The sequence below is a fragment of the Ciona robusta genome, chromosome 10 (genome assembly GCF_009617815.1).
Source record: "Ciona robusta chromosome 10, ASM961781v2".
NCBI lineage: Eukaryota > Metazoa > Chordata > Ascidiacea > Phlebobranchia > Cionidae > Ciona > Ciona robusta.
The window spans coordinates 5,726,536-5,747,752 of NC_143244.1; the positions used below are offsets into that span (position 1 = coordinate 5,726,536).

The 21,217-nt window shown below is 33.1% G+C and overlaps 5 protein-coding genes across 10 annotated transcripts; 2 read left to right on the forward strand and 3 right to left on the reverse strand.

The window, feature by feature from the left end:
- Positions 1-141: 141 nt before the first annotated feature.
- Positions 142-1,163, forward strand: LOC149729950 (EF-hand calcium-binding domain-containing protein 11-like). Its single transcript, XM_089885838.1, has one exon. The coding sequence runs from the start codon at positions 142-144 to the stop codon at positions 631-633; it is 492 nt and encodes a 163-aa protein (XP_089741964.1). The 3' UTR covers positions 634-1,163.
- Positions 1,164-1,732: 569 nt separating this feature from the next.
- LOC149729951 (UPF0764 protein C16orf89 homolog) lies at positions 1,733-5,795 on the forward strand. Its single transcript, XM_089885846.1, has 9 exons — positions 1,733-1,915; positions 2,731-2,890; positions 3,132-3,285; positions 3,470-3,585; positions 3,812-3,972; positions 4,498-4,660; positions 4,914-5,073; positions 5,156-5,202; positions 5,310-5,795. Exons 1-9 carry the CDS (start codon positions 1,829-1,831, stop codon positions 5,585-5,587), a joined length of 1,326 nt encoding a protein of 441 aa, XP_089741972.1. The 5' UTR covers positions 1,733-1,828; the 3' UTR covers positions 5,588-5,795.
- LOC149729952 (UPF0764 protein C16orf89 homolog) lies at positions 5,367-10,698 on the reverse strand. Its single transcript, XM_089885811.1, has 8 exons — positions 9,959-10,698; positions 9,376-9,529; positions 9,199-9,314; positions 8,820-8,980; positions 8,199-8,361; positions 7,216-7,375; positions 7,111-7,157; positions 5,367-7,004 (listed from the first exon to the last, which is right to left on the reverse strand). Exons 1-8 carry the CDS (start codon positions 10,197-10,199, stop codon positions 6,730-6,732), a joined length of 1,317 nt encoding a protein of 438 aa, XP_089741937.1. The 5' UTR covers positions 10,200-10,698; the 3' UTR covers positions 5,367-6,729.
- A 194-nt stretch (positions 10,699-10,892) lies between these two features.
- LOC149729953 (FERM domain-containing protein 8-like) lies at positions 10,893-19,027 on the reverse strand. 6 transcript variants are annotated; one of them, XM_089885804.1, is made up of 12 exons: positions 18,752-19,027; positions 18,349-18,450; positions 17,936-18,055; positions 16,806-16,902; positions 15,624-15,800; positions 15,217-15,352; positions 14,584-14,742; positions 14,103-14,199; positions 13,643-13,789; positions 13,463-13,583; positions 12,905-12,928; positions 11,643-11,783 (listed from the first exon to the last, which is right to left on the reverse strand). In XM_089885804.1, exons 1-11 carry the CDS (start codon positions 18,918-18,920, stop codon positions 12,907-12,909), a joined length of 1,347 nt encoding a protein of 448 aa, XP_089741930.1. In that variant the 5' UTR covers positions 18,921-19,027; the 3' UTR covers positions 11,643-11,783; positions 12,905-12,906. The 6 variants fall into 6 exon arrangements, with proteins under 6 accessions (XP_089741933.1, XP_089741931.1, XP_089741930.1 ...); XM_089885803.1 differs by having other exon boundaries at positions 12,905-12,931; XM_089885807.1 differs by lacking the exon at positions 13,463-13,583 and having other exon boundaries at positions 10,893-11,783; positions 12,905-12,931.
- Positions 19,018-20,916, reverse strand: LOC149729954 (COP9 signalosome complex subunit 3-like). The gene has a single exon (XM_089885810.1). It carries the CDS (start codon positions 20,698-20,700, stop codon positions 19,375-19,377), a length of 1,326 nt encoding a protein of 441 aa, XP_089741936.1. The 5' UTR covers positions 20,701-20,916; the 3' UTR covers positions 19,018-19,374.
- Positions 20,917-21,217: the final 301 nt, after the last annotated feature.

Below are 21,217 nucleotides of genomic sequence, written 5' to 3' on the forward strand. Positions count from 1 at the left end.
TAATTCATTATATAGGATTATATAATGTTTATTAACATAATCTAATCAGTAAAATTAGGAATTAAAAACTTTGAATTTTTAAACTTTTTGCATTAAAATGTGCAAACTTGTAATTTAAATTTCATTTTCAGTAATTTCTTCATGGCTGTTTCACTAAGACGATTGCAAACAATCTTTAACCATTGTGATGAAGACAAAAAGGGATTTCTGAACCCCGAAGATTTGAAAGTAGCGATGTTAATTCTATTTGGCTATAAGCCATCTAAATATGAGATACAGCAACTACTAGATGATGGAGAGGGCAATAAAAAACTCATGAATTTCGAGACTTTTAAATCAATCATGGCGGCAAGCAAGCATGACCCTGACCATGAGATACGTGACATATTTCGCATGTTTGACACTCACTGTCGGGGCTTTCTCATTTTCGATGATGTAAAAAAAGCATTTCATGCAGTAGCTCCTCATATATCTGACGCCACAATACGTGCTTGTTGTGAGGAGATGTGTAGGGAGTCTGATGGTAGAATCAGCTATCGGGAGTTTGCTGAAGCAATGAGGCATGGCCATGTACATATGAAACACCATGAAAATTATGATCACTTTTTTAATTCAAATGTGTGTTTTAGTTAAAGTGTTAACTTTTTCACAAATCTGTTAAAGCATTACTTAATACTACTTTACTGCATATATTTTTTTTTATTTGTAAACAAACATTTGTATTTTATTTTTATGAAGTTGCACTTTATCAATTGGTTTTAACAGTGTGAAATGTTTATTTGCATAAAATACATTTAGGAATGGCCAAAGTTGGTCTATACTAACTTTGGGAATGGCAAGCTTCACACAGAGTATCATATTCAAACTGGAAGCAATCAAAGAGACCATATAACTTCCTGGTAAAATATAGACGCTTTGGAGTGGGAACACAACAGGAAAGAATACGAAGATTAAGAAACAAACGCCGACTTTAGACAAAGTGATATATACAATCACTTATTTAAGCAGTACTGTAATTTAAAACAGTGGTGTATATTATTAGCACTGTATGGTATATGCCGCTGCCAGGGAGAGAGAAAAAGGTTTCGGACAGTTCGTTCGTGGGTTTTCCCCTTTTACATTTCCCCTTGTTTGTTTACCATCGCTTGGTCGATGTCATAAAACACTAGTGAATCGTTTTTACAGTACTCTCTTGTGCTTGTGTCAGCTAGGTTTTTTTTAGCTAGGTTTTTTTTTGTCAAATTTCCACAAAAAGTTGCAGTCTGATTTCCAAAAGAGCTTTATTAGACTTATAACATGGCAGTAACACAAGTTTCATGTAAAATCACTCTTTGGCAATTTATTAACAGTATAAAAACGCTAAAACGATAGTCTTCAAAACAACTAGCTGATTTAAATTCCAGAAACGATAAAATCACTTAATTTCTTAGTGCTTGTCAGGAAATGATTGTCTTTCTGTCATGTTTTTCCTCATTAAGTAATTTATACAGCTGACATTATTAACTTCATGCTGCATTTATACCATATGTTTGAGTCTGTATGAGATTTTGCTTTTCTGTCTTGTTCATGTTATAGTAAAATAATTACCACACAAGGCAGAGCAGTTAGTTCATAAGGTATGAACGCACACAGTTATAAAATCAGAGATGCATTGCAAAGAATTAAGTTCAAAATATATAAATTAAATTAGATAAAAAAGATATTCAATATTTTTTCACTTTTTATTTGAAAGATATTTTTAATTATTGTTGCGCTTGCGCAAATATGGTAATTGAAGTGAATATATCAAGATCTTAAGACTTATTTAGGAATCTGTAGGTTTTAAAGTATGTGGAAATGGAAAAACAGTTTTATACCTGTTTTCATATTACTGGGTCTTGGGTTTCTTGGAGATTGTACATCAAACCAGGATCGAGTGACGAAAAGATTTACACGAACAAAAAATGGAAAACATATTGAATTATCCGTTTTTACAGTACTCTCTTGTGCTTGTGTCAGAAGAAATCATGGGTTTGTTAAATAAGGAAAACTGTGAGCAGTACTGTGGAAGCGGGGCGCCCACAAAGGGGGTTTTAACGCCGGAGACAATTACCAAAGTAGTGACTCATAGGAGTTTCATATTTAAAACTGTTCGTTGCGCGTAATCGTCAATGAAACGCGGGTTTTGTAAACGTCGCAAACAAGTTTATCTAATTATTCAGTATATTCCAAGCAAATGCAGTAAACAGTGAACCAAATGTTTTCGCTCCGGCGTTTATACAGGAATTAACTTCGCAATTACTTCCTGTTTTGTCTCGCAAATGTTCATTGTAAAGATTTCCATATAACTACGGGACAGGAAATAGTGGGTTTGGATTAGCTAAGCAATAAGCACCACGTAGCAAGCTGTTTCCACACAGTGCAGAGAAGTCAGTTTTTAATGTATGAATGAATACATATATAAAATCAGAGCTGAATTTCAAAGACCAAAGCTTAAAAATGTCAAAGCTAGTTTAGATAGTAAAGCATTTCAAATTAAATTATTTAAATCTAGATTAAAAGTGTCAAAAAATATTATTATTAATGCTTTAAAGACTATTGGTTAAAATATCTCGGTATTTATAAAGTATTTTGCAGATACTGGCATTGTATTGACTGCAGTAGGTCTCAATTATGGTAAAATGGGGAAAGAACTTTACAATTACTATCCTACTGTTGGCTCTTGGATTCCCAGTGGAGTGTAGAAAACAGGAATCAGTTACAAAAAGATTTACTCGAACAAAAGATGGGAAAAGTATTCAATTATCCATCGATAATGTTCTGCTTGCATTGGAAAAATCTGATTCATTTTTCGCAAGAAATAAGGAGTCCGCTACAGTGGATCTTGCATTTGGAATGCAGATGATGAATGGTTTGTTACTGCAGTGTGGAATTATAACTCATACAGTTTGCATAAATTGGTTGCCATTCGATTTCCGTTTGTAGGATTTGCTGCAAAATTAGCAAGGATTCGCAGTGCCAATTTACATCATAAACTGTTATCACTTCCGCACTATGCTTTTGTAATTTTTGGACCCAAATGCAAAATATAACAAACAAAGAATTACAAGAACATCAGGTTGTTCAATAAAACCGCATTTATTTCTTTTCAGGAGAACTGTTGAGACTTCTGCAACTAATTAACAATGGTTTGAATTATGAGTTTAGTAAAAACAAAACGCTTCTCATGCGAATAAAGAACCTACAGCATTCAGTCAACACCCATGTCCAAGAATCACTTAAACACATTAAAGTAATGAATAAAGAGTAAGTAACATGACCAAAATATTTGTGGGATACTGTAAATAGGTTAGCACTGCACAGTATCCCACAGATATACTATAGTTTCACTGTTACTTATTTGTTTTTTTTTCACTTTTGTGAACTTTTTTAATCGTTGTGACCATAAACAAAAAAGGAAAATAAAGTCATTGAAACAGCTTTATTGCAGGTATTATAAAATGTTTGAACCTGTTATCCTTGAACCATGGATGCCATACCAGTTTTCACCGCAATTTACATTTGTTGATGAAGTCAATGTTATCACTGATATGAAACCAGCAACAGGTTATTTTATTTTAGAAATACCTTTCTAAGGTTACATTTCTATAGCTTTTAAGCATCTTATTTTAAAATTTTAAAATTTATATATATATATATAATTTTAAAATTTATATATATATATATATATATATATATGTATGTATATTTTTTTCATTTTGATTCTCCATGACAAACTGAATACTCAACTAATTTAAAAAAAATTAACATTTAAATGTAAACATTTTTTAAGATTTTAATGAAGAAAGCAGTGACTACTGCATGTCCACCCTGTTTGGCTTGGAAAAACACAAGAAATGTTCAGTTGAATTATGCTGGAAAAATATGACTGTGCTTGGTCAAGACCAATATTATTCAACTCATGAAATCATATGGCTTAACCTTGGCCAAAAAGTGAGTTTAATGTATTTTCTATTTAAATAAGAGACTGTCAAACGAGATGTATATCTTTTATTATACAATTGGTTGGGATTGGTTTTTGTCTGTTACGTATTTCGTTGTACTGGATGTTCACCATATTTGGTTGCTTTTTAGTTAGAAGTTATGTTAGTTATTAGTTAAAACTTAAAAGAAGTTTGGTTGTTTGCCTTAATAGTAATTACCCACAAAGTTACATAATATGTGGTAGCTGGTAACTGGGCATGAGGTGTATGAAACAGAATACCCCTGTTATAATTTAATGATTGATATTGTCCTGCCATGCAAAGGTAAATAAGTTTCGGTATTTTTATATATGTAATGCTTTAACTAGGGCTAGCAAGAAATGATTTTAAATTATATGGACTTTTAAATAAGGCAATGAAATAAATATATATGAATGCTTAAACTAAAAAAACTTAAGAAGGTGTTTAGACATTTTTTTCAGTGTTTTGAAATTCTATTCAGATCACCATGTTGTTTACAGTTGTTGTTTTATAGGTTGGGTGTTTAGATAAAATGAATATTCTGGCAAGAAGAGATGGTTATCGTGATGTTCATGACATCGTCAAAAGACTCTGTGCTGGCGTGGTAATTGAAATGAATGCAGAATACCAAAGTGGGATAGTTTGTCCTGGAGCTAAAGACATATTTGTTGAACAAGGTACATTAGGCATGTTTGTCCTTAACTGACAAAATGAGTTCCGAATCCTTAGCCATATAAAAAAAACAATCTGTTAATAATAACTGTTTTTCCCCTCACATGGGGTTAAAAACGTTATATTAAATATTTGAATGAAATTTATTTTGCACTCGTGTGGCTAGAAAAAAACAGTTGTTGTGTTGTGCTTCATACACCTTGTCCCATTTATGTTTTTGTGATTATAACATTTAACTGTAGCATATTTAAACTGTAGGTGCGCTTTGTGGTGGTATTGGTTTTGTTGATGCCCTTCATCCAAAGCACCTTCTGTCTGTACTTGATTGGCAAGACCCCGTAAGTGGTTGTTTTAAAGACGAAGAAGATTGTGAAAGCGATTTTGACTTAAAATTATATCGGATTATGAAGAATCAAAAGTAAGTTAACTATTTCTTGTATTGTTGTACTTGGCTACTTGCAATTAATTTTTTTTATGTATATATTTTACTTTTTTTTCAGGCATATTTGGAAATCAAGAAAACTTTTAGTTGATTCTTCAGTGGAAAGTAAGATTGTCATTAATTACTTAATTAAGTCGTATCTGACATATTACCTAAGTTATTATTTCATAAGCAAAATGTATTATTTAATCTAACTAATAATCTTTACACAGATATGTGCAGTACACACTTAACTGGAGTTGCAACCGGGTATCTTGCTGCTAGTCTGCGGTTATTTTATGATCCCTATTATATTAATAATAGATTAGCACTGCACAGTATCTCACAAATATTAGAACAAATTCCACCAAAATCAATACCAGTTGATACACAACTGACCATGAACATAACATTGCGCTATGGACTGCTCTTTGCTTTTGTAATTTTAAGTTTATTGGTCATTATAAAAAAGAGGAAAGCAATTTTCAGGGGAAAAAGTATTATTATTTAAAACAGAAGATGTATTTTAATAAGCAAATGTTAGTTCTATAGAATATTTTATTGTAAGATAGTTAGGATCAATGCTTTGGGTCTTCAAATATGTGCATTACATTTTAACGAGTTTTATCACCAGCTATTAATTTTGTGTAAGTTTTATCATCTTGTACCTGCCATACTGAGATTACTTTTTACTTTGCAATAAACATGACTTGCAATAAGCTTCGTTGTTTTACTTTAGCATAAGGGGAAAGACTACTATAATCAATGCAAAATCTACTCATTATTAGTGTCTATCAGGTTAGTCAGAATAGGTATGTGAGAAAAACAATTAATTTGATGCTTTCAAAACAATATACAAAACAAAAACAAGTTTTCCTTTATTTTTAGTGTCCGCTTTCTAATTAAATAAACCGACTTTTTTGACACATAAAATCCCTATTTTACTGTTTTATTTAAACTCAGCAGACCAGGGATAATACTTTCCCTACCAACTTAAAGAGATGAGGTTCTAAATTGGGGAAACCATATTCTATTAAAAACAGAAAATGCTAGGAGATAATAAATTGTATTTATCTAATGATAAGGTATTGTATTCATCTAAATGTAGAACCAACCTCTCAAGAAACTTTGGGTACAACAAGCTAAAGGTCCGGTCTAATGTTGCTTGTATAGTATGGTATATTCGCATGAAGAGGGAAGACATTGGTCACATAAAAAAATTAACTAATCATCCTGTGTGTTGAGGTAATAGGACTGTCTTAAAGTTCCCTGACAACGCGACCTCACTCATAAAGAATAGAATGAAAAGACAAAGTATGTTTATTGCAAAGTAAAAAGCAATCTTAATCTCAATATGGCATGTACAAAACAATATTCACCCATAAAGTAACATAATTGGTAACTCGTAAGCTAAGCTGGGGTGGGGTGTATGAACATCCGTGTTATAACGACTGTTGTTTTAAGCAACTCGAGGATAAAATATGTTACGTTCATTCATTCAAAACTTACAAAAAATTAATAGCTGGTGATAAAACCTGTTAAAATGTTATGCACATATTTGAAGTCCCAGTGCAAGGAATAGATTCTAACTATCTTACGATAAAATTATTTTATGGAACCTACATTAAGCTCTTAAAAAAAATATCTCCTTTTTTATATGACAGTACTTTTTCTTTTAAAAATTGTTCTTCTGTTTATTACAATAATAATTAAACTCAAAATTATAAAAGCAGAAAGCAGTCCATAGAATAATGTTATGTTCGTAATCGTTTGTGTATCGACTGGTATTGGGTTTTGTGAAATTTTTATTATTTGCAAACTACTGTATATTGCTAGCCTATTTTTAATATAATAAGGATCATAAAATAACCGCAGACTAGAAGCAAGATATCCGGTTGCAACTCCAGTAAAGTGTGCACTGCATTTATCTGTGTAAAGGTCATAAATCAGATTAAGTAATACATTTTTCTAATGAGATAAAAACCCTGGTAAAAAGCTGATATGAATTAATTAAGTTAGTTATTACATTCTTACTTTCTATTAAAGAATCTTCCAAAAGTTTTCTTGAATTCCAAACATGCCTGAGGAAAATTCAGTGGTAAAACAAAAGCATAACAATTCATGAAATTATTGACTTACTTTTGATCTTTTAAGAAACTAAACATTTTTGGCTCAGATTTGGGTTCACATTTGACATCCACTTTATAGCAACCATTTACTGGGTCTTGCCAATCAAGTACAGACAGAAGGTGCATTGGATGAAGGGCATCAACAAAACCAATACCACCACAAACGGCACCTGTTTTAAGTTTACATCTGTTAATCTATAATCTTAAAACATTATTTATCCGTTTCATGTAGGGTATGGTTAAAACTACGAAAAACATTAATTAATGCGTTTATTTTAGCGGTTTAGACAACTGAATTGGTCAGTCAGTGTCTTGCGCAAAGCCACACAAATCAACAAAGTCGAAGCATTAAACAAACCTGGTATCCTTTGTTTACGTTGCAAGTGCCACATAAAAAACATACAAAATATAAAGTTTAAGCGAGGGTATATGAAATTCAAGTGTAGGGGCGCCCGCGTCTCGACGTGCCTTAGTCAGTTCAGTTCGATTATCTAGACGAGGTGCGCCAGTTAAACACCTTGTTGCGAGTCGCGGCTGTCCTACGCGCTGTATCCTACTCTCGGAATGTGCGCTGTATTTGGGAGAAGTTTCTTGCTTCTGTCTTCTGGTACTGACGTTGTCTTGTTGAGTATGACTCGGTTATTTGAACATCAATTTGTATTGAGGCGTTCTAAACTTTTCAACAGTAAACAAGTACCAAAAGCAACTCCAACGTTTACAATCACGTAACCCTATCTAGTTAGTCACTGGTCTCTCCAAGCGTCTGCGTGTTTCTCCCTCTCATAACATGTACGGTAAGGTTTATAAAGGGGAATTGAAGTAAAAGGACAGATGTAACTTTACGACGTGACAAATGTCAGGAGAGAAACCATATAAATACATCAACACCATAAGCGAACATATGTTGCTATAAAGATTTACAACCACAATAAACCGAACCGCTACACAAGCAAGCCTAATACAACAAAATTAACAAAGCTGGTTGATATATACCTTGCTCGGTAAACAGGTCTTTTTCTAAGAGGCAAGTCATTCCACTTTGGTATTCTGCATTCATTTCAATTACCACACCAGCACAGAGTCTTTTGGTGATTTCATTAACATCACGATAACCATCTCCTCTTGCAAGAATATTCATTTTATCTAAACAGCCGATCTGTGGAAGCAAAATCTGTGCTGTAAACTATATACAAGGGTTAATATGTTTCTGCCCTATTGAAGGTAAATTGGTGTAACTTGAAAAACTAGACAACCTAATTGGGATGTCAAAACTCCAGTAAAATAAGTTTGCTAGCAGAGTTCATAAGTTTAATAAAGTAAGCATTTGTATTCTTATCATTTTTATTTTACATTTTTAGAGTATTTTTTCATTTTTGATTGAAGCCCTACTTTAGGAAACTAATACAGTACGCTAAGAAATCAAACTTCTTTTAAATTTGAACCATTAGTAATAACCCACACAACTTAAAGTAAAAAGTAACCAAACATAGTGAAAATCCAGCGGTAAAAAAAAACAGACAAAAATCAAGTTCAGCAAATTGTATAAAATATATATTTTGCCTACATGGCATTGTCAGTCTCTTATTTAAATAGAAAATATGGTAAACATCTCACTTTTTGACCAAGGTTTATCCATAATATCTGATGAGTTGAATAATATCCAAACTGACCGATTTTAGTCATTGTTTTCCAGCATAATTCAACTGAACATTTCTTGTATTGGTTCAAGCCAAGCAGGGTGGACATGCAGTAGTCACTGTCTCTTTCATTAAAATCTAATAAAATTAAATGGGGGGGTTATGCTTGAAAATTAACTGATGTTAATAAATTAATATTCGTTTATTTGTAGAAAATCATATAAATAAATGTAACCTATTTATGTATGGATCAATGGCAGCCGTTATGACACATATATTCTGTTTCATCCACCACAATCTCCTGCATTTTTGTGAACTTTTGCACTGTAAACTTGGTTGAATGCAAACAAAATAACCTGTTGCTGGTTTCATATCAGTGATAACATTGACTTCATCAACAAATGTAAATTGCGGTGAAAACTGGTATGGCATCCATGGTTCAAGGATAACAGGTTCAAAATTTTTATAATACCTGCGAAAAAGTTGTTTAGTTCTGCATTGCGATGAGTTAGTTCTCAATAAAGTTTACTTACCGTTCATTTATTACTTTAATGTGTTTAAGTGATTCTTGGACATGGGTGTTGACTGAATGCTGTAGGTTTTTTATTCGCGTGAGAAGCGTTTTGTTTTTACCAAACTCATAATTCAAACCATTGTTAATTAGTTGCAGAAGTCTTACAAGCTCCCCTGGTAAAAATTAATCATTTGAATGAATAACAAGACATATATATGGTAAAATATTATGTACATATATATGTCAATAATTATTACTGGGGTTAAATGTAACTTATTCTTGCGTTCGAGCGATGGCAGGTAACATAACATGGGTGTTCTATTTTATACACCTCATTCCCGCTCACGAGTTACCACGTATGTAACTTAAGAGGATTATTTTTGTATATTTTAACAACCTGTAAGAGAACACTGGTATGTTGCAATTGCCGATTAGCTTCTATCCTAGGACACATGCTTTTACAATTGTAAAATTGTTAAAAATCTCAATTTTGGTGGTAGAAGCATACATACTTTATGAGCCACAAGGAACCATACATACAGAGTGACAATGACATGACTTAGCCATGCACCAAGCTGTAATTTCACACTGCAGTAACTAACCATTCATCATCTGCATTCCAAATGCAAGATCCACTGTAGCGGACTCCTTATTTCTTGCGAAAAATGAATCAGATTTTTCCAATGCAAGCAGAACATTATCAATGGATAATTCAATATGTTTTCCATTTTTTGTTCGTGTAAATCTTTTCGTCACTCGATCCTGGTTTGATGTACAATCTCCAAGAAACCCAAGACCCAGTAATATGAAAATAGGTATAAAACTGTTTTTCCATTTCCACATACTTTAAAACCTACAGATTCCTAAATAAGTCTTAAGATCTTGATATATTCACTTCAATTACCATATTTGCGCAAGCGCAACAATAATTAAAAATATCTTTCAAATAAAAAGTGAAAAAATATTGAATATCTTTTTTATCTAATTTAATTTATATATTTTGAACTTAATTCTTTGCAATGCATCTCTGATTTTATAACTGTGTGCGTTCATACCTTATGAACTAACTGCTCTGCCTTGTGTGGTAATTATTTTACTATGTTGAACATGGTGGTAACTGCATAAGCCATTTAAACCTTTAAGATAACATGAACAAGACAGAAAAGCAAAATCTCATACAGACTCAAACATATGGTATAAATGCAGCATGAAGTTAATAATGTCAGCTGTATAAATTACTTAATGAGGAAAAACATGACAGAAAGACAAGCATTTCCTGACAAGCACTCAGAAATTAAGTGATTTTATCGTTTCTGGAATTTAAATCAGCTAGTTGTTTTGAAGACTATCGTTTTAGCGTTTTTATACTGTTAATAAATTGCCAAAGAGTGATTTTACATGAAACTTGTGTTACTGCCATGTTATAAGTCTAATAAAGCTCTTTTGGAAATCAGACTGCAACTTTTTGTGGAAATTTGACAAAAAAAACCTAGCTAAAACAAACAAAAAAATCTAGATAAAAAGTTCAACAAAAAGTTTCTAACGAAGATACATTTTATTTGGTGAAGCCACGATACAACATCAACTATTTAATAAAGTGCAAAGGAGAGGAAATGTCATTAAAATACTGGGTTACAAAGAAAAGACAACTATGATCACGAAAGGCATTTATTTTATTTGGTTCGGTTGTTGTTATGGCAACTACAAATGTACAAAGGTTATTTTGGTGGAAAAGCACCAGCCAACTTTTAGTTAGAACTATGCTAACTAAATATGAATGAAAAAAATACAGAGCAATATAAGTGCAACAGTTACAAACTATCTGGTGTAAGTAATGCTACAGGTAAATGCAGCATTGTGGAAAAAATGTTTGTAAAGTGCAGTGATAAGAAACTCAATGTGACAGTGTTTATACATTAGTCTGTAACATGTATTACAGTATCTTCTGCAAGTCTAAATACATGACTATGTAATATGTATTATGTTAATAAATAGAGGCCAAATACTGTAATGCAGTTTTAAAAATCTTCAATTGATTGTTTTTTTTGCTGGCATGAACATCTATGTCGCTCGTTTTTTAAAAAATCTTCAATTGATTGTTTTTTTGCTGGCATGAACATCTATGTCGCTAAAGAGCCAAAAAACTAATTTATTAAAATATATCTCGTCCCAAAAGGGTTAACCCAATATTTCAAAAAGTTGCATACATTATGTTTGAAAAATACTTCTAATATTACTCATTTCTCAAATCCAGTTGATGGTATATAGTTTACACACGATGGCGGTAATGTACAGGTCACAATAATTCATTTCTTTCTTCTTTTAGTACCTCAATATCTTTATGTCTGCTGAGTGTTTTTAGAAATCTTTTTTTTGCCTTTCCAGCTGTAGGTGTGGTTGGGCTTGGTGTGTCAACTGCGGTGCTATCTGTAGTAATTTAGGGGTTGAGAAAATTGTGTGCTTGGGGGAATAGTAAAAAATTTGTTGTTTTATGGGGAAGAGCAATATTGCTAGAAATAAAATATTGGGAGTTGGAAACTTTCTGTGCCGGGTTCAATAGTAAGAAAAATCACTTTAAAAAAATGTTTTTGTGAGGTATAGCAATATTGCTGGTAGTAAAATAATATCTTGGGGTTAAGGATAGAGACTGTGTTTTTGTATTACAATATTTTCCCTTATTTGTAAATCTGGAGGTTTTAGTGATTCATGTGATTTATTCATGAGCAATCCAATGATGTTTTCACATGATACACCAATGTTGTGAATATTTCAAAATAAATCTTTTACATTTTCGAGTATGATTATTAATGTATTGAAAATTCCTGACATGCCTCATGCATTTAATTTGTTATAATTGGATTATTTCTCCTTGTAGTAGGGTGGGGAAATATGGGACACCTTTTCATTCTATTTTCTCATCCCAATATGTAGTAAACAAAGAACATTCAAGAAGTTATAAAACCCTATCCTAATGACTCCTAAGACCATTTCTAATTGTTTAAACTAAAACATGATGAGGATACTTGGATATTATAAGATAAAGGTGTCCCATCTTACCCCACAGTACTATATATGTGTTAAAGTGATTCAGGCAAGTTTCAGTTCACCAAACATTTATTAATGTTTGGGTAGTGGCGTCCACCTGTTAGTCAAGTCATATTCAACCATAGTAAAAAACATAACATTGTAAAAACAACCAAATATTAAATGGTTCAAAACTTCCGTAAATAAATATGTATCATTATGTACTTGGATAGGGAAAAAAACAGGTCCTTAGCAAGTTTAGCTGTAGAACCTCATCCATATAGAATGATATGTATATGTTGGTAAACAAATGTTGGGACCAAATACCCACAAACGTAAGACGTAAAATCAACATAAAATAATGTTGACTTTAGAAAACAGTGTTTCCTATAAGATTAATTTGTCCATGTTGCACTAGATGCTTCAGGGTGAATTTTTCGTAATGGAAACACTGTATTTAATGTGGGTTGAATGTTAAACATGGGTGTGCAAGACAGTGAGTCACCGGCACCATGGCTTCTTACCTTTATCGGTAGATTAGGACTTCTCTGCTGTAAACACTCCGGTAAATAACTATCACTCACATAATTATAACAGGGATGTTATTATACAGCCATATATATTGGGTATTGGTATACTTGGTTTATTGTGTGCATAGGCGCCAAACCTGGGTGGCACGGTAGGTAGGCCAGCTCTGGAGTTTTATACACTGCAATTATCAGTAAACTTTAGGACTAATAAGTTGGTTTGTTTTATGGGAATGGGTGTCTAACTACCCCTACCTTCCCTGCATTTTCAAGAGTTTGGCGCCTATGATTGCGTGTGAAATTAAAGCACCGTTTTATGATGGAACAGTTAGACGGTTTTAGTTATTTTTAGATGAACTAGACATGTTTTGCCGTTTGGGGAATTGTTAGTTAAGCGGAATGGAATAAAATGAATTGTTCGACACCGTTTGGTCAAGTAGTTTTAGTTTGAACAACTTTAGCGATAAAGCTGGTGTTTGGTATTTGAATAAACAGCCATTTGGTGTAAGCATGAAGCAATCAGCGAAAAATCTGGGTTATAGATGTTTCGTTCACCTGTCAGAGGGACTGCGTGATTGACTCCCGGCGCACAGCCGTAAGAAAAAACTTTTTTCGTCTAAATTTACGCTATCATCAGATGTCAAAGTGGCCGCTTTATCGAAAAGCAGCTGTTTGTCTAACGGAACACGCAGTTAGATGTGTAGGAAATAACATAGACATCCTATGACCACCTACCAGAGTCAGAAAGACGGGTAAAGCTGAGTTTCTCGGGTCGATTTTTCGTTACTGTGTTCTGTCGAGCAAACAGAGGGCGCACAAGGGTGCTACTGGTTTGTACTGAAGTTGCTGCTGCGTGGCTTTTAGAGTTAACGCCGTTACTTTCTGCAAAAATATTGTGTGTATAATTTAAATACAAATTACATGATAGTGTTCAGTGGTTCTAAGATATAACTTAAATAAACGACAGTGGTTTAAAAATTGTGATTTGGTCGTCCTTATACTTTTAAAAGCTTTGTGTAATGCTAGTTTACATTTATACAAATAAAATCTATTATTATTTTTTCTATATAGTGTGGTCAAGAGTTATTTTTTCTATATAGTGTGGTACAGAGTGGCACAGTATGGGCTCTGAGACTTAGGCCAGAGTAGTTTTAAGTAAGGTTGTAATGGTATAAAACTGCTAAATGTAATTTACCTTCACTTGGGCCTGCAGCATTCTGTGCTTGTTCAATTTGTTCCTTCTCACGGATCATGATTATGCAAGTCTCTATCATAGAGTTCATCATTGGTGCCTGGATATTAAAACAGTCAAATAATGTCTTTTTAATGCTTGCCTACATTTATATCCATTCAACCTAGTAGTCACTGATGGTTGTTGAAATCGTCAGCCATATATACAAACAAAAAATAAGAAGTACAAAAATAATTACCTACAAAGTTACATAACAAGTGGTAACTTGTAAGCAGGCACAAGGTGTATAAAACAGAACACAACTGTCGTTGCCCCGCCATACGAGAGTAAACAAGGGTAAAAAAAGTGACATTAATTCAATATATGCAAACTGTATATGTAACCTTCTGAGCAGTCCTTATTAAAAAAATCAACAGAACAGTGCACAGTGACTTTCTGAATACCAATAAAACCAGTTTATGTTTCACAAATCCCATGAAACTACCTCTTTTGACATAATTTGCAGCATCTCGTTTTCTTTTGTCTTGGGATCATCAAACTCCAGAAAGAGACTTGCAATAGATGTCCCTGCATCACTTTCCTCTTCTTGAGGAGGAGCCATCTCCCAGTTGAACTCATCGTACAATAACCCGATTAAAACATGCTGGAAAACAAGGTTGATCAAATATGTTTCACAATCTATTTATGTTCATTAATCCTTTAAACAAGCACTAACTAAAACAAAATCACACATTTTATATGGTTTTTTTTAAATTATATAGGCCTAGGTCAATAAGTCTATAGATCTTTTTAGTAGTGCAGTATGATTATGAAGTGTCTGTATGAAAAACAAAAATGGTACGAGAGTAGAAAAAAATTAAGAACTTCTGCTTTAAATAAGATAAAATTAGAAAGTAAATAGAATGAAGTGTAACGTGTAAGATATAACAAAGTAGTGTTTCCAGTTACTATGATTCCGGTTTATTAAACCCTACAAAATTTCCAAATGGGAAACACTGGCAGGGCAAAATTTCCAATGAAAACCCCACCAGAGGAAATTGTCTCACCTGGTGTAAGAATAAACAATGATGTAATAATAAACAATGGTGTTATTATGATGAGATAAACAACCCATTACCTTTTTCTCTTGGTCTATCACCCATACACCTGATGTGTTGATTGCTATTTTAACAGGGAGACTTGTTTGAGTTGTAAATAATGAAGTAAGAGGATTGTTTTGAGCTCTTTCCACCAGACCGTCGAAAATCACACTCCTAAAAAATTGTGTATAAATTATATATATATATAAAAAATTCTAATGTTTTAAAACAATGACAAAAACAAATTATATATATATGTAAACATTTATTGCAGTATAGAAATAAGTGAAGTGTGTATTTAAATATTGTTTTTAAAAACATAGGAACAATAGCATATTATGTTTATAAAGCTATTTATTTGTATCTTAATTCAAGAAAAATATGTACAATACCTTATTTTATTAACAAAGGTTTTTTATTGTAATATAATTGTTAAACAACTTACCCATAATAAGGTAACTGCCAGCAAATCTTCATAAACTCAATAGTAGTATTAATGGGATCACTTTTGGGACCTTTTTTGACACTTTTTAAAACTTTCTCTTCAATCGAGTTTTGTCGACTAAGAAAAGACCGTTTTATCCTAGCCATGTGCGGAGGCACCAGTGTCTGCAGATTTTCCCTGGAAAATGTAAACAATTTTAGAAAAATTGCTTATATGCATTGTGAGCTTGGGTATTTATTCCTGTTGATTGCGAGAAACAACTAGGGGGTGGTATTGCTCTCATTAAACCTGATTTGCTTTTATCTGCGAAATATATATGTATATGGTAGTGTGGGGAAAGATGGGACACCTTTTAACTCTATTTTCTCGCCCCATTTCGTAGTTAACAAAGAACATTCAAAGAATTATAAAACCATATTCTCACGACTTCCATAGAACCGTTATTAATTGTTTAAAACATGTTCAGAATATTTAGATATTATGTGCTAAAGGTGTCCCATCTTCCCCCACCCTACTATATATCTTTTATTATACAATTGATTGGACTTTATTTTAGTCTCTTTCGTTTTCATAGCACCAGATTGAATAACTGCTAGCATAACATATAGGCGTGTCACAGGTGATACCCAGAATTAACATATTATATATTTGTGTGTGGGTGTAGTTCCCATGGCTAGGGAAGCAAAGGAAATATGAACATTTCTCCTGACTGTAACATTTTCTCCTTATTAAAATACAAAGGAATTATACAAAAGGTGTGTAACATAACAGGGCTAGTTGGCTACTAAACACACAGCAAACAAAAATTGAGTCAAACTAATGTTGTAACATAGAGATTGTTAGTTATGGCATCGTCAGTCTTTATTTTAATAGTGTTGGGGCATGTAGAATGTGGATTATGTTTGAGTAAGAAACTGACAATACCGAAAATTTATATTTTTGATGTTAAAAAATTTGCTGAGCTTGATTTTTGTCTGTTACATATTTCATAGCACCAGATCCTGACTGTGTTTCTTTACACAATAATCGTCCTGCACCAGATCAGGGTTACATTCACAGAATTTATTACAGCTTAACACAGCTTAACGGATCTTCAATTTTTTATAATAAACTTCATGGGTAATAGGGCATATGAACATGACTCATATTACATGAGTGTATATTTTTGGTTTAAACACTCACTTTACAATCCCTTGTATTTCCTTCTCCTTATCTTCTAATTTAAGGCAAAGGAGAGTTCCAAGTTGTTCAACATCTTCAAAATCACAAGGGTAGATACCTTTGTTGAAATAATACACTTGGTCAAATAGGCAACAAACCTGGGGTGGCACGGTGGGCATGACAACCCCAAAATTTCTATACTCCATAATTATAAGCATTGTTATGGACAATCAGTAAAGAGAAATTAGTTTCACAGAATAGTATAATTGTCATAAGTTTAATAATTATCATTTTTTTCTATTATTTACAAAGTTTGGTACCTATGATTTGTCAAAAATATTTTCACTAATAATTATAATTTTAATCCGTAATAAGCGATAGAATGTAAAAGTTAAAATATAAAATAGATTGAGAAATTAGGCTTCTATAATTAAAGCTACTATCCCAGGCTACAAGCCTAATACACAGACATAAGTTATTTTTAACAAACTCGTGACAAAGTATCAAGTCATGATGTGACATAAGACAAAAATACTTTCACTGTAGATTGACTTTTTAACAGATAGTAATTTATCACACGAAAACGACAGGCGTTGACGTTTTTATCAAATTATCACGAAAATAAGTGTTATCCCAACCAAGGCCCGAGGCACTTAATGAGAAAATAATTGCTTAATTTTCAGGATATTGACGTCAGAGATGTGATTATGTTTATACTCTATCTTATCCATTGGAAAAAGTAAGTTATTTTATAGTTACTTCTTTATATAACCGTAATAAGACATCAGTTTAAAGTATTAACCAAAAAGGAAATGACCCAGTTAACCAGTTTCCTCAAAACAAAGCGATTTCCTGCTACAATCTTACCTGTAACATATTTAATAGTTTGGATATTAAAAATTTAACTTTTTCACCTTGCCGTTACGTTAGGAGCGGTTAGGATAACCATATAATTATGTTTAAACACCCAGTTTTAGCAGCTTTAACCATGCTGGCATCTATACAAACAAGCTAGGACAAAGTATGCAATGTCACCCCAGATTAAGACAATGTCACCCCAGGTGTTACTTAATATCTAAAATATGGGATTCAAAGTATGAGATTTCTATGTAGTATGCTATTTAAATATGAGATATCTGTGTAGTACATACCTTGCTGAATGTTGTACTTTGCTTCCATCATCAATATATTAAGCACAGCTTCATCTGTGATTAACATTTCTTCCTCTTTCGTTAAGAACGCGTTTCTTCGAAAGAGAAGAGCAGGTTCATCTGAAAATTATCAATTTATTCAACACATGATGAATAAATAAAACACAAAACTATAAATTTTTATATATATATGCATATATTAATACTTGTTTTTCTGTATATGTTTTATAGGGATTTTGGGGATTTGGTTTGTTCAATTAATTAACACTTTGCATAGCAAATACTTTATTTATTAGCCTGCCTTCTAAAATAAAATATGATTTTATATATATATATATAAATATAATAATATATATATATATATATGTATTTCGAAATGTATATTCACTTTTAAACACTTCTAATGAAACAACCTTGTGATTTTTCGATTTCTGTTCCCATAGAAAACTTCTCCACCAACATCGGCCACTGCTTGACCATGCGGAAAGGAATGTGCTGTGGTTTCAATTGAACACCTTCGAAAAGAAAATTGAATAAATTACAAAATAATTGGTAATGTGACTAATGTCATAAGATCAAGTAATCTAAGGTTTTTGTATCGTTTTTGGACAACTCATTACTGACCGCTGACGTGCTGGGTTGAAAGAATGTCTGTTAACTGTTTGGACAGGGACACATGTTACCACAATGGTAGCAGCTCCAAGCATTAAACACAGTAACTTTTGGTTACAATGAGGGCATCCAACCACTGGGCCCTTGTGAAATAGTACTAGTTTTTGCAAAGCAAAATTAACCAGATACAGAACCAATATTTACCCAATAAAGGAGACTTCAACCAGATAGAGAAACATTTTTTGGCAAGAGCATCTGGCAACTTGAGTGTGGCAATTATTAATTGTAGGTACTGGGATGTTGGTGTCAGTCTTCCATTTGGTATTTCGAACTGGTGCCCAGTGTTGTCAGACAAATAAATAACTACATTCATTTTAAGGAACTTTTGGGAATTTGGCAACACTGAACTTAAGTCACATATATTGTAATTATGGTTGAATAAACATGGTGGTGAAACCTATAAGTGAAGATTCTGAAGAACAGTTTCACAGATTAATTTATCTTACTTGAATTTAGAATTTGAAACTAAAGAACCAGGGCACAATATCTTTGTGTGTCAATACATGTTGTAAAATGTCTATAATTGGGCACCAAAATTTTATAAAAAATTGATTTTTAAAGAATATTTTAAATGCATTGCAAAAAGCAAGTCTCTTTTAGAGATAGAGAATTAAAAAAACTTAATTTAGCGCCTTGTGTTAATTTACAGCACTTCCTATGCACTGTCGAGCGATGTATGATAACTTGGTAATTTTTACCAACAGCAAGAAAATAGAATTTTAGAAGAATATGAAACAATTAATGCGATAACGTAGTTCTCAAGACACTCATTTGAACATTAATCTCGATAAAAGTGAGGAAGATTTGGAGGTGGAGGAAGAAGAACTGTTCAATTCAAAGTCGTCTTCCTGCGTGGATACATTTTTGACTTTCTGTACGTACATTGGGTTAACTTGAATGCTCTGGTCCATTTCCCTCAGTTTTCTGTCCAATTCGCTAAAGCTCTGAATGTCTCTGTCCATCTCTTTCAGCATGCTCGCTGTGTTGTATTTTTTTGGGTCGTCGTAAAAGCTAACCATTTCACTGTGTTGGTTAATAGTTGAGAAGATTTCACCGTCTTCAATCATCTGGCGGAGGTAGAACTCTGCTTGGTCTGGACCTGTCAGCCTTGCTCTAGTTGCCACATCGGATAACGAAAGAGTTATGAAAGTTTTCGTAAGACATTGGATATTTCTTTTATTGAGTGAGACTGCAACTTGTTTCACTAGACCTAGGTTTTTATCGCTTGTGAATACAGTCATATGGGAAGAGATGACAGATGTCAGTTTTGCAGGGTCGCTACTTGCATATGCTTGTACAATCTCGTTATATTCTGTGCTGTAATGTTTCACAAAACGTAGGATCACCTGAGATGTAAGTTTTGGTAACGGGATGCATTTTCCTTCAGCTATAAGAGAAACTAAGATGTATTTCTTGTAAGCTTCCAACATTATTTGACTGACTGTAGAAGCAGGGCATACTACCACTTGCTCGAAGAAATATAGAGCTCTGCGGAACTGCTTTAGAGCAGAGTAGATCATTCCACCGTAGTAATAATATGAAAGGAAGTGCTTACTCTCATACCAGCCATTTTCTCTGGAGATATCACAGATTTCTGTGTTAAGGTATGGTAGGGCTGGTTTGAGGCATTTTGCAGATAGGCAGAGCTGACATAGATCAGAATGTAGGGATGTCAGTTGAGCTGCATGCGTCTGTACTTTACCAATTCCCATACATAGTAGTTTGATGCCACGAATTGGGATATTTTTTCTACACAACTCCTGCGTTAACGTATGGAACATTTGTGCAAAATTTCCAGTTGAGTATTGAACTTGTTCCCCTACACATTGACTTGTGAATAAACTAACTTGAGAAAAAATCTGGTCAAACTCTTCATCACTGGCAAAACCGCTTGACTGGAGCAGAGATACTTTCACACAGAGAATGTACAGCATACCTAGCGAGTGTTCTTGCATGTCCAAAGCCTCTAAGGCAGCATCCAAATTCGAGACATTTTTGGTCAAGAAAGTCCAGGATTTGTTCATGTATTCACATAGCTGGCTAAACTGCCCTTGACTGGAAAAGTTCCTTACGTTGTTAACAAAATCTTCCATGTTGTTTGGCTCTTATAATACTTAAACCAAATAATTTGTGCTGAAACCTAAACATAAAACAGATATTGGTTTGATTCGACAAAAACTGAAACTGTGTCGATTTCGTAAGGTAACTTGCTTTTAAAAACGCATGTGGGAGTGTCTACACAATAACACACTACTATGCAATACAAAAACACAACTCAGATCACGTTTTAATGCAACAGCACACCGTGCAATGACAAGTGGTACACCACGTACTCCATGCCGCCACCTTACGGATCTTGAAATTCCTTAAAGCCAAGATTTTATTCGGATAAAATATTTATACCGTTAGCTTAAAAAGCTGTATTTCATAAAGTGTTTTGGTGATAGAAAATGTCGCTTTATGTTAATATTAATATAGACGATGTTTCGGGTATGTGAGGGCGCCAGATTTTGCATAAAAACCACAAAATGGCCTCTTTAAATCGTCATATCCGTTCAATATCTTAATCCTATAGATACGAAGGCTTACCATGTATGTTTATATGACAAA